Consider the following 12,990-nt stretch of genomic DNA (forward strand, 5'->3'; position numbering starts at 1 on the left):
GTATGTATTTGAACCTCCACATACTTGTGAACACATACACAAAAAAAGTTTTACATCTATCTTCAAAAATAAAGGTTTTATCATTGTTTTTAAAAAATAACGCGTATTTGGATTTTTCGCACATCTTGCGGTACTTTGGGATTATACCGTCCACACCAGTATGAAGAACACAAAAATAAAAATTTTAAGAAATAAACATTATAGAACGAAAAAAACAACTCTTTAATTACAAAATTACAAACTTACAACGATTATCAATTGTTAATGGGGTCAGATTCCGTTATATGCCCCCAACGCTTAAACGTTTTTCAATGAACTTACAAAACGATGTAATTAAGTAACAGAACTAATATTCCATTTATCAACAAGCATTTCCAGGTATTGTGATCGGTATTATTGTCGCTGTTATCTTATCTTTCTCGAGAATCCCGATTACGGCAGGTCGCTTATCTTTCTCGAGAATCCCGATTACGGCACGTTATCTACTAGACCGCTCGACTTTGACCCTGTCTGAGGATGGGGAGGGGTTTGCGATAAGACAATTCCTGTTTTATATTGACGAAATATTGTTCTAAGCTAATCTAGTAATCAGTAGAATCAAAATGTAAAATAACGATTCATGTTTGGGTGTGGTCGGTATAATCCCAAAGTACCCATCTTGCTAAACACTCTCCGTTTCACTATCACTCACAACAACATTACTATCGTCTTCTAACACTCTCCGTACAGTGTTTTCACTAAGAGGTGATGCAATACGCTTCATTTTGTAAAAATTTTACAACAATAAACGAAACAACAAGTAAGCTCGGCGCAATCGGCGAAACTGCGTAGTTGGTTAGTAAACAACAGACGACAGCTGACTCAGACTAGCGACGTTCACAGCCACTTGATTTTGTTTTATTTATAACACTAATGTAATGGAAATACATTCAACTGAATGTTTTCTATTAGTTTATATCTTTATAAATACAATTATAACAACATTTGGATTGTTTAGATATTTTTTTGTATTTTTTACGAATATTTTAAAACACGTCCGTGTAGTCGGACGCTGGCTCTTCTTGCACATTTTATGTACGTCCGTGTAGTCGGACGTTGGCACTGAAAGGGTTAATAGAGAAAAACCAGGGTCTTTTGTAAAAATACATGTCTAATAGTGCTCTATCATCTGTGAAAAAATTCAGCTTGTGGAAATTATTTTGGACTTTTGGTAATTTTTGTTACCTGGGCATTTTTATTACCTTACATGATCCACGAGGGTGTACAGATGAAATAATTAGTCTGGGGCGGCGCGGCCGGTCCGGGTGGTAGGCTATGGCGCGGGGGGGGAAGAGGGGTGTGTGAATCGGTCATTCCTGAAAACATCACGCCCGCGCCACGGGTGGCGGGCTTCAAGGGTCGGGCCAGCCGGAAGGGCTTGGCTGACTTGTGACTCATCTTTCCCTCCAGCAAACCTTCCTTCCCTCCAAACAATATAATACCAGTGTGACATCTGTTGTCATAGAGTGAGCATCGTTAAACTTCAGTATTAACAGTGAGTTTTTTCTAAGCTGTGTGTATTTACTGAGTGCAGTTAACTGTGAATAATTATTAAGTTCAGTGTTTTTTGTATTGTGTTATTTTGTTTTAGTAAGAAGCTTATTTCATAAGCAATATGTGTGACCGCGTGAAATCAAAACTGAAGGGTAGAGTTTTTGCACAGTCAAAGTCGTGAAATTGTCAGTAATGTACATACATTCATGAAAAAGGAGGCTGATGAAAAAAACTACAAGTATTCCCTTGGCAAAGGCCCGTGTCCGAACAGCAGTAGCTACAGGCGTCTCAGAACGTGAAATCTCAAGAATTAATAGAGCTTAAAAATTTAAAACCGTTAATAATGACAATGGTGAAAAGTAGCTTTCTCACCCCAAACAAATTGAAAAGGAATCGTAAAAAGCCTATATTACAGGATTGGATGACTTTGACAAAGCTCTGATAAGGCGAGTTGTGTAACGAGTTCCATCTTCTAAAAAAACAAGTTACCAACTGTATCTTTGTTACATGAAGAATTGAAACAGCGGATCGACTTTAAAGGATCAAAATCGAGACTCAACAACATTCTTAAAGAACTTGGTTTTCGATGGGAGGAGGACACAAAATAACCGCAAGCTTTTGATCGAGACTAATGAAATAAGAGAAAAAAAAATTTCGTATTCAAGAGCACTCAAACGTTACAGAGATGAAGGACGTCCAATTATATACTTAGACGAGTCTTATATACTGACAAGTCATGTGTCAAGTTCATCGTGGTCTGACGAATCAACTAAAGGAGTGCGTGTTCCCATTTCGAAAGGGGAACGTTTGATCATGATACACGCAGGAAGTGAAGCTGGTTTTGTTCCCAATGCATTGACAATGTGGAAGGCATCGAGTCATTCGGGTGATTACCCACGATAACGTGAATACGGAATCAATGATGAAATGGATGAGAGAAAAACTTCTGCCTAACATACCACCAAGATCACTTATTGTTGACAAAGCACCTACTTCAAAAAGTAAGAAACAATTGATGAAAGATTGGCTTTCTAAACATCAAATACCTTTTTCGGATGATTTGCTAGTCCCGGAGCTGTACAGAGTTATTCTCCTAAATAAACCGAGATTTGTTAGGTATGAGCTTGATGAATTAGTGACCAGCAGTGGAGGACATGTTGTGCTTCGGCTCCCATCATACCACACGGACTTAAACCCTAATTGAACTCATTTGGGGCTGAAGTGAAAAACTACGTAGCCAGTAGAAATATTCAGTACAGTTTTCAAGTATTAAGTCTTTAGCGGAAGAAAAGTTTTCACTTATATGGTGCAGAGGAATGGGCCAGAAAGTGCGAACACGTGAAAAAAATTGAAAATGATTATGCTTCAGCTGAGAGCCCCAAATCGACAATCTCGTGGAATCAATGATCATTTCACTCGGCAGCAGTGACAGTGGAAGCAGTGAAAACGCGCCAGATGACTTGAGCGGCATTGAAGACTTGGGTGATGATTTGAGCGGCATTGAAGATTTGGATTGAAGCGTATTACCTATTAACTTTTGTACATATTTTATTATTATTTATTAACATGTTTTAAATTACTTCTGTCATTAAAAAAACTGTGGAGAATGTTGAATACAACACTGTTCTGTTCTATTCTATTATAATAAGGATCTAGCTTTATATTTAAGCTATTTAAAGACAGTTTAAGATTTAAAATGTAAAACTGAACTTTTATCCGTATTGTATCCTAGAAAATATATTAGGTGAGGTTTAGAGGTAAGCCAAAATGTCATTGCTTTCACGCTAAAAGAACTGAAGACCGTACTGAGACTGGGAGAAGCTCCCGCGCCCGAGTGTTTTATAAAATATTAAGATAACGCTTAATTTCCCCCAGAATGAGGGGTCGTAGAAAAAAGTTTTAGACAAAAAATTCAGTTTTAATCGATTTTCTAAAACTTTTCCACGGAATTTTGATACTGACAGGATAATAAAAAACTTCCTCGCAGAGCGAAAATTTCATGTCATAAAACCAAACTAAAACTGTACTTGGTTTTTAACTAATTTAGACATTATTATTTTAGAATTTACATTTTTTATACGTATTGGTTGGAAAGACAAGAATGTGTTCTTTAATTTGATATAACTTTTATGACGATAAAGTAATGGCAAAATGCTCATTTCATGTGTTAAATGGAATGAGTTTTGTGAAACGTTGCGCGTGACAGCGAAATAGAACCTCGAGCGAGCCGAACCTTAGTTGAACGGCTAGTAGTGCCAGAGCCCGCGAGCCCAGACTAATTATTTCATCTGTAAAAGGGGACGATAAGCTCTCCCAATATCCTGTGGAGAACCGCAATTGCACTAAGTGTGACATCATTTCAGATATATACAGTGAAAGTCAGGTCTAGAAATCAAGAGATTCTGTATCTACAAAAATTAAATGATTATTGATTCAAATGCAACAATTAATTAATTTAGTTATAGTAATAGTTAACAGTATTGATTTGTAGTACTGGGGAAAAAAAAAAAAAAAAAAAAAAAAAAAAACTTAATAAGCCAGACACCTTTTGTAACAGATGAAATTGGGCTATCCAAAAACATTGTGTAAAGCAACATCACGACTTGTTTTGATCGTGTGATATGTTTGAACAATTTTTTTAATTTTAATTTTTAATATTTCGTAATATTGGTTGGCTCTTGAATGTAATGAAAATGAACTAACTAAATTAATTTCTCTCTTTACATTTTATTTAACCTCCTGGAAATATATATCACAAACGCTAGATACACTTTTAAAAAAGGTACAATATGTGAATGAGTAAAAAGGCTCAACAAAGGCACAAAATCATAAAAAATAATTTACATCTGTTTGATAAACAAATGTCATGTGCAAGCAAAAAAATATAGAAAATAGTGTAATATTAACAATATTCTGTTAACTGCCTCACAGGTCACACTCATTGTGTCCAGCTATTGCTACGATGTGGCGCATCAGTGTGTGTCCATGACAGTGTGTTGCAACAGACCCCTGTCCATCTTGCAGCACAGGCTGGCAACCTTGACAGTCTCAGACTACTGCTGGACAACGCAGAGACTGTTGCGGTCATTGATACTCCTGATACACACAAGAGGTATGGTCTTTATCAGGCGCTGTTCCTCAAGGCTTCACGTATTTTTAAATACTTAAAAATTAATTTTAAAGAGTGATGATAACAATTTTTTCAACTTAACAGAAAACAATTATATGCCCTAACATATGTATAACCAGCACAGAGTAATGAAGAACATTAGAAGTATATTTGTTTTTATTTTATTGCATGGATCAACAAAATAAAAAAAATAAAGTGATAAATAGTTTTGATCAGGTTGAAAGGTCACTGCTATCAGCAAGAGTAGGGGCTAGTAATGTTATTTATTTTTAATATTGTAAGCATTTTGGGATACATTATTGAATTATGGTGTTCTTTTGATGGGGTACTCATTAAACCTTTATTACATTTTTATTTTACCTGGGTTTTTTTATTTAGCCATACTTTTGTTATGAAAACATAGAGTATAACTTAACACTATTAAATCCTGTTCTCATCAATTTTAATTTTGGTTGCAGGTATCAGATCATACATAATTGACACTACAATTAAGCAGCTTTTACACCTCATTAAAAATTGGGAAATAAACCTTTTTTACATTTTTATATAAATAAATAAGTATATAAATAAAATTATCCATTTGTAAAATTGATATTTAAACAAATATACTTTTGGAATTTGAGCTGTAATATTATCTGGCTATTCATTTTATTATGAACTACCTTTAGTTATATTGTAATATAAACTTGAAGGGAAGATTTTATTGTAGGTGTAGTTACTTAATTGTAGATAAATAGTTTTTATGAAAATAAATGTTTGTATAATTTATGTTTATTTGTATTAGTTTTGTTAATTCTCAATCATTTAAATTTGGGGCTTACATTTATGAATTCATCCACATGTGACAAATGGAGAGATTTAGGTTTATGTTCTGGTTACATTTTGTTATATTTATTTGTTGTGCCAACAAATGTTGTAGGACTCCCCTGATGTTGGCAGTGGGCTCAGGCCACACAGACTGTGTCATCCTCCTAATCAAGTCCAAGGCTGATGTCAACATTGTGGACAAGGACAGGCACCCTTCACTCTTCAGAGCTGTAAGTACATATCAGCCATTTCATTTCATCTTTATAGTGCTAACTTATATAGAGAATGTTATATCCAAAGCAACAAGAGCTATTTGTGCATGTAAAAGGCTTTTTAGATGTAAATGCGGGTTAAACCCCAAGATGATACATGGAATCTACTAGCCAAAATTAAGGCAATGGTCACAGTTCTTATGTGATGGCCAAAAGCAGATTTTTCATGTCTAAAACTGAGGTAATGATCTGTCCAGCTGTACAAATGGAGGCTGTTCAGTGATTCACACCTCTAGGCCGGAGGTTAAGGAGGCAGCTCTAGCTTATTAAGTGCAATAATGTTTTTAAGTAGAAAGGTGATAAGTTTTCTACTCTATGAATGACATGTGACAGTAACAAAGGAATATCCAGATGCCAAAGTAATAACTAACATGTCAGAATGCATGGCAAAGTAATACTCCTTTGATAAAACATAATGTCACAATTGGCAGTAGACCTAGAGCCAAGTTGTAGGGTTGTTTTCTCAATCAGTAGAACTTTTAGTAAATACCTGTGGAAATAGGGTCAGATCCAAGATGTGGAGGCCTCAGGACTCAGACAAGGACGTAAGTAAGAAGGATATACAACTAAAACTTCGAATGCTAATGACCCTCTTTGGAAACACTTAATGAAGATGAGGAGTTTAACTCGTGAATGAATGAAATCTTTGTAAAGAAGTAAAAGAATTAGTGGAAAATGTGTAGCTGGTATGTCCTTGTATTTGCAAAACAAAGACAAGAAGGAAGCACCTAGGGGCTTACCTAATTTTAGATCACTAATTAATTAATTAGTGATCTAGAAACTACAATTTGATAAAAAAAAATGCTAATTCTCTATTTGTGCAAATAGGGTAATGCTGAGCCATAACATTTTTATAAAAATGTTCCACTCAAGGATTCAATAAAATTTAAAAGGATAAACTGATTAAAAATACAAATTAATGTTTTATTTAATTGTTAAAAGTGCTTTACTTGTGGTGTGTTCGCAGGTTGTGTTTGGTCATCAAGAGATCTGTGAGCTGCTACTGACACAGGGGGCGGACGTAATGTTCCAGGACCTGGGAGGCAAGACCTGCCTGCACCTGGCAGCTGCCTGTGGACATACAGACTGTTACAAGACTGTCCTGGACCACTGCAAGAGCAGCCAACGTGATCTGTTGTCCACCACACAAGACTATCAGGGCTGCACTCCCCTCCACTGGGCCTGTCACAATGGTATCTTACCCCATCACAGACTTGTCTAAAACTTTCTCAATATTCGATTGTTTAAAACAAATAAATTACCTTTATATTAGTATCTCATGAGTAAACTTAATAACTACTCCAATAATTGAGTAGAATGAAAAAACAATATGAACAATACTAAAACCATAATACATAAAATAAAACAAATTAAGGCAATTCGTGTTTTGAGGTCTCTATTTTATGATATAATGATATAATGAAGTTTATTCCACAATAATTCAAATTTACAAGACATTGCAATAATGGAATAATACTAATCACTGTTACCAGTAATTGTGGCTAGTTAACAAATTTTCAATACATAATAAATATAACATATTTGAGTTCAGTTCAGTATACTGTACAATTAATGGTTGACGTGCAGCTTTGCAGTGTTTGTGGCGTGTCTTGATGTGGGGGGAGGCGAACAATACATAATATAAGATAAGATAAGACAGTTACAATTTTTTACAATGAGCCTAGACTTGTTTGCAATGGATACACCGTTTAAAACTACGATTACCAGAGTTATTTGATTTTATTATATAAAAGTACACAGTTTAATATTTAATACAAATACAAAGGCAAACAGATACAAAACTCTAATATATAATACTTAATTAATCATACGTAAAATTTTAATAATACGTATAATTTTAACAAATATTTTCCTGTAAACAAGTAAGTTCTTTTTTATCTAAAAGCCATATTTTTTAGTTTTTTTACAAAAAAAGGTTTATATTTTCTATTTCATTAATTTCAGTAGGCAACTTGTTAAAATACTTCGGTCCCAGATATAAGAATGATTGTTTTATTATAAACTTGTTTTACTTTTGGTAACATGAATAGTCTGATTTTATTACTACGCATATTATAGTGGTTCCTTGAGAACCCTCTGTTGCCACTTCTGCAATAAAAAAGTCGTAATGTTTTAAAAAGTGAACAAATGTTGTATAGGGAGGATGTTAAGGTTTTGGTAAAGAGGAAATGAAGATACTAATGCGGACTTTTTTTAGAATAATGCGTAAAAACATATTCTGTGTTCTTCTCAAGTTGTCGATAACTGTCTTTGACCCACCTGCCCAACAGACAATGCCATACTGCAGTCTAGAGTGTATTAGTCCATAATACAAACTACGCAGCAAGACTACGTCACAAAAGTTTCTTAAAAAATAAAACTTACGTAAGTTATATTTATTTGATTATGCAAAAGGTTTCCATGTGCTTTCCATGTTAGATTTTCATCAACATTTATTCCTAGGTATTTAAAAGAGCTTACTTTTTCAATGAATTGCACAGTTACAGTTCAAACATATTATTACAGGTATCGTTATGGTATCTATTGGAAAACGGAAATCGAAAGTTTTGTGATCAAAATTTATATATTTTGTTTTTGTTTGTATTCAACATCATTTTATTTACTTCACACCATTGTTTAATAATATTAAGGTCGTGAGATATATGAGAATAAAGGTTGTCTTTAATTTTATCAGAGTATACAAAAGCAATATCATCCGCAAAAGCAAATATGTTGCCCTCAAAATCCCGATTCAGTAGATCATTTATGAAAATAATGAATAGATTTGCAGCCAAAACAGAGCCCTGGGGGCACTCCGGCCTTAACAACCTGGGGTGAACTTAAAATGATTACTTATTCGCACTTGTTGGGTGCGACCCGTGAGAAAACTTGAAAACCAATTTAATGCTACACCTCTCATATACCAATTGCCTCCATCTTTGATAATAAAATATTATGATCCACAAAAATCAAAAAGCTTTTTTGAAGTCAACAAAAAGTGCAGATGTCTTACAACTGTTATTGAAGCTGTTGTATAATAATGAAAACAAAATCTATCAGCGCATCTTCGGTTGACTTGCCTTGCGTAAAACCAAATTGCCTATTGTTTTGAAAGTTTTATTGTTTTTAGATATGTTATTAGTCTTTTTTTTCATGCATTTTTCAAAAATTTTTGAAAAAAACTGATAGCAGGCTAATTTGGACGTATATTATCTAGACTCTGAGAATTTGGTTTTTTAAGCAGTGGAATAACAATGCCCTTTTTTAGTGCCTCGGGAAAAAAAACCAGTTGAAAAACTTATGTTGATTAAATGAGATAGTAAAGGAGCTATTTTTTCAGATATTTGTTTTATTAGCAGTACTGTGGTGATGTTATCGTATCCGTCGACTTTTTTTTTTTAATTCTTTAATAATTTTGTTGATCTCGTTTGCATCTGTTGGTGTAATATAAAAGGAAGAAGGATAACACCCATTATCTGACCTAAAGAATGATGCAAGGTTTGTTGTGCAATTGCTTATATCACAGACACTGATAAGGAAGCTATTTACTTTATCCGCAACCTCTTGAGGCTTATCTAAGGTGCTTCCATTCTCCAGTACAATTTTGTTTGACATTCTTATTTACGTTATTGCCCATTAAATTATTTATTATTTTCCATTGTTGGCCAATATCGCCATCATGCTCATTTATTAACTTAGAATAATATTGATTTTTAGATTGTCTATATCATTTTTTAAAATTAACTGTAAATGAATCATAATATTTCTTAAAACGATTATCATAAGGTCTTCTTCTATAAATATTGTATAACTTTTGTCTTTTCTTGACTCTATTTAATATATTATTATTAATCCAAGGACTTTTAAACTTAGCTTTATCAAGCTTATTTCCTATAGTAATCTTTACAGTATTAGTATTTACAACATAATTTAACTTATCTAAGAATAATTCATAACTATGATTAACATTTACTGTATTATAAAAATCTCCCCCCAATTCACAACATCTATGCTCTGATTTGATTCTTTCGAAATTATACTTAATTTTTGTTTTGCTATTTTGTTTATTTTCAATTGGACAGGAAGTGAATATTTTTAAACCTATAGCACAATTGATCTGATATACCAACATCAAACACTGCACTCTCAAGATTATTTATATCTCTATATCTAACATAGATATGATCTACGCAGGTAGAAGACGTATTAGTAATTCTAGTTGGTTGGTTAATTAGTGATATATAAACTGTAATTATTCATTAAGTTATTATATTTTTGTACATCTGATGAACACTTGAATGTGTCTATATTTATATCACCAATATAAAACTGTATTTATTTTTATCTGTAATAATTTATTTTCAAGTTCATATAGAAAGCTATTTTTCAGAAAAATTTTGTAATCTATACATTGAGAGGAGATTAATTCGTGTATTATTATATTTTAACTCTAACAGAAGACAATCAGCTGTTGTCATATCGAATTTTAATTGTAAACAATCGATATCATCTCTAATGAAGCAAGCAACACCACCTGCTCGGTATGTGTCATTACAATTACCAAACGTTTTGTATCCTGGTATCTTTATAAAAAGGACAATTCATTGCTATTTAACCAGATTTCACTTAGAACTAAAATATTTGGCTTACTCCTAATTAAATTAAGTTCCACTAACAAATAATCAAAGTTTTTTTCTCATACTTCTAATATTTAAGTGTAAAAAAGGAAAATTGTGCGTTTTTTTTGGGGGGGATGAATAAAATTGATCCAGGCTTTTATAAACAAAATGTTGAGCTTTTTCTAAATTCATATAGAAATGAATTATTAAAATATTGAATTGTTTACATAATATTAAAACGAAAATTTCAACAAGCAATTGCTGTACTAGCTTACACTTTTCAACTTACTTTACAGTTTATCTAGATCCTGTAGGTTGCTTATTTTGTAGCACTTTTCCCTGTCATTTTTTTTCTTACGAAGAATCTTCCTTCGCGGAAACCAGACGTATTTAAAGCCTGCGTCTCTGCAACTTCTCCTTCAACTGAGCTAGGAAGATCTTGTTGTCCGGCGACATATGTTCACCGATGAAGACTCGGTTCTTGGAGAATGATGGGGTGCACCTCGCTTGCCATTAGAGTTCTTTTCTGTCTAAAGCATTGTATCCAAGCATCCCTCTGTATTTTAGTAAGGAATTGTACAACTATTGATGGAGGACGCTCTTCTTTTTTAAAAAGTCGGTATGCGATGGACCGCCGACACTTGAGATTCATGTAACTCTATTCCAAACTGCTGATCCAACATCCTTCAACAAGCTTAACACATTTTCCCCTTTAGTCTCCGGTATTCCGCTAATTTCCTAAATTCGTCCGTCTTGAGTATTGTTTCCATAGCTTTGACTTTGTCTTCTAGTATGTATACCTTTTTCATTAAGCTTTCTGTTCTCGGATTTAATAATTTTCATTCTCCTTTTTTAATTCGGAGTATTCTTTCCTAATACTTGCAATTAAAGTATTTGATTCATCGACTTTGTCAGACAAGAATTGTACAGCTTTCCTGAATTCCTCTATCTGCGACGTATAGTTCTTTATTTCAGTAAAACACTTCCTCTTGAACGAGTCCATTGTCGATATAAGAAACTCCTTAGTAATTGAAGTAGATGACGGATTTACTGCTGCCGGTGGAGGAGGTCTCCTTCTTTTGTACACAAGTCTCACATTTCCATTCCTTGCCTCCGGTTCTCGTTTTTTCACTCCATCGTTTTTAACACACAGAGTGTGAAAATATTGCTCACATCCACCACTACACCTAACTGACGATTTATTTTCTCCGCATACTAAGCCACAAAACACCACAATTTAACGACATATTATAAAATTATTTGAATTACAGTATTGAACCGCACGATTACACAAAAAATCACACGCTCGGTATCTTATCAGTAGCGCAAGCGGAACGATAAGCTGCCTGCACGACGGCTGCAACTGAACATTTCAACTACCTAGAATAAATAATGAAAGTGCAACCAGTGCAAACAATTCATTAGATAATTTTCATCTCATAAATAATTTAACTTGACAAAATTAAATGTGAGAACTATAAAAATAGATCAGTTTGTATGCATTACACTATCAACATTAACTTTTATTATAAAAATTAGAATTAAACATGTAATGGAACCGTAGTATCTTTGATTGTAAACAGCCATTGTTTTGTTTTATTTTAAAAAAACCTTTTAATTTTTCTTATTTTTTATTTTTAGTGGAAGGTTATTGAATAGTGTAGGGGCATTGACATTTTATGTTTTAATATAACACTTGTTTTTGCCTTGGCACTGAAAATAATACAGGATTAGTAACGTATTAATTCAAGACTACATAGTTAAATGTGTAGACATTTATATCAGGTTGATTCACATTTATAATAAAATACAGAACATAAGGACAGATATTTAAACTGTTTAGAGGGTGCGGGACTTAAGCAATGCATTGACAAACCTACTTGAGTAACTGACAACCGTGTTTCCTGCCTGGACCATATTTTTGTAAGACATTTTAACATGGATCATGTGAGAACAGCTGTGGTCCACACTGACATTACCGATCACTACAGAACCGGCCTGACTATCTCGGTGTCACGAGACATTACTACCACTGACTCTGACAACGCGCCTCGTTCTTACATCGAGTACGCTCTTCTCACCGACAGCCTGGCTTGCGTCGACTGGCCTCCCGTTCTGGGTTGTGCTGATGTTGACTCCTGTTCTGAGCAATTTATAAATATAGTTTGCAACACTATGTCCGCAGCTAAAAGAGAAATCTGTAATAGAACCACCAGACTTAAAAAATTAAAACCTTTGATAACTTTGGCACTAATTAAATTGATTAGGCGTAGAGATAAACTTAGTAAATCTGTAAAAAAACAACCTTTTAATTTACAATTAAAAACCGATTATAGGAATCTTAGACATCAGCTCAGTAGCTCTATAAAGCGAGCGAAAAGAGATTATTATCGCGATAAAATCAATAGGTCAAAAAATAGTCCCAAACAATTCTAGTCGGTAATAAATGAGCTAAGTGGAAAAATTACTAAGAGTTCTTCCTTTCCTATAAAAAAAACATCTGCCAGCGGTTTCTGATTACACTTCCGATGTAATACAGAAATCTGCAAACAGCTTCTATTCTTTTTTTGCAAAAGTGGGGCAGGAGTTGGCGGATGTAATCGATTCGAGCGGGGTGCCGATTGTGAAT

At 33.8% G+C, this 12,990-nt stretch overlaps 1 protein-coding gene across 1 annotated transcript in view; it reads left to right on the forward strand.

Annotated features, from left to right (window-relative positions):
* Positions 1 to 12,990, forward strand: part of LOC124362622 (serine/threonine-protein phosphatase 6 regulatory ankyrin repeat subunit A-like) — a 77,798-nt gene that overhangs the window by 42,071 nt on the left and 22,737 nt on the right. The window contains exons 13-15 of the mRNA XM_046817282.1: positions 4,465 to 4,645; positions 5,583 to 5,700; positions 6,710 to 6,935. Of these exons, the coding sequence (XP_046673238.1) occupies positions 4,465 to 4,645; positions 5,583 to 5,700; positions 6,710 to 6,935 (525 nt within the window). The remainder of the gene's footprint in view (positions 1 to 4,464; positions 4,646 to 5,582; positions 5,701 to 6,709; positions 6,936 to 12,990) is intronic.

This window comes from Homalodisca vitripennis, chromosome 5 (assembly GCF_021130785.1).
Source record: "Homalodisca vitripennis isolate AUS2020 chromosome 5, UT_GWSS_2.1, whole genome shotgun sequence".
NCBI lineage: Eukaryota > Metazoa > Arthropoda > Insecta > Hemiptera > Cicadellidae > Homalodisca > Homalodisca vitripennis.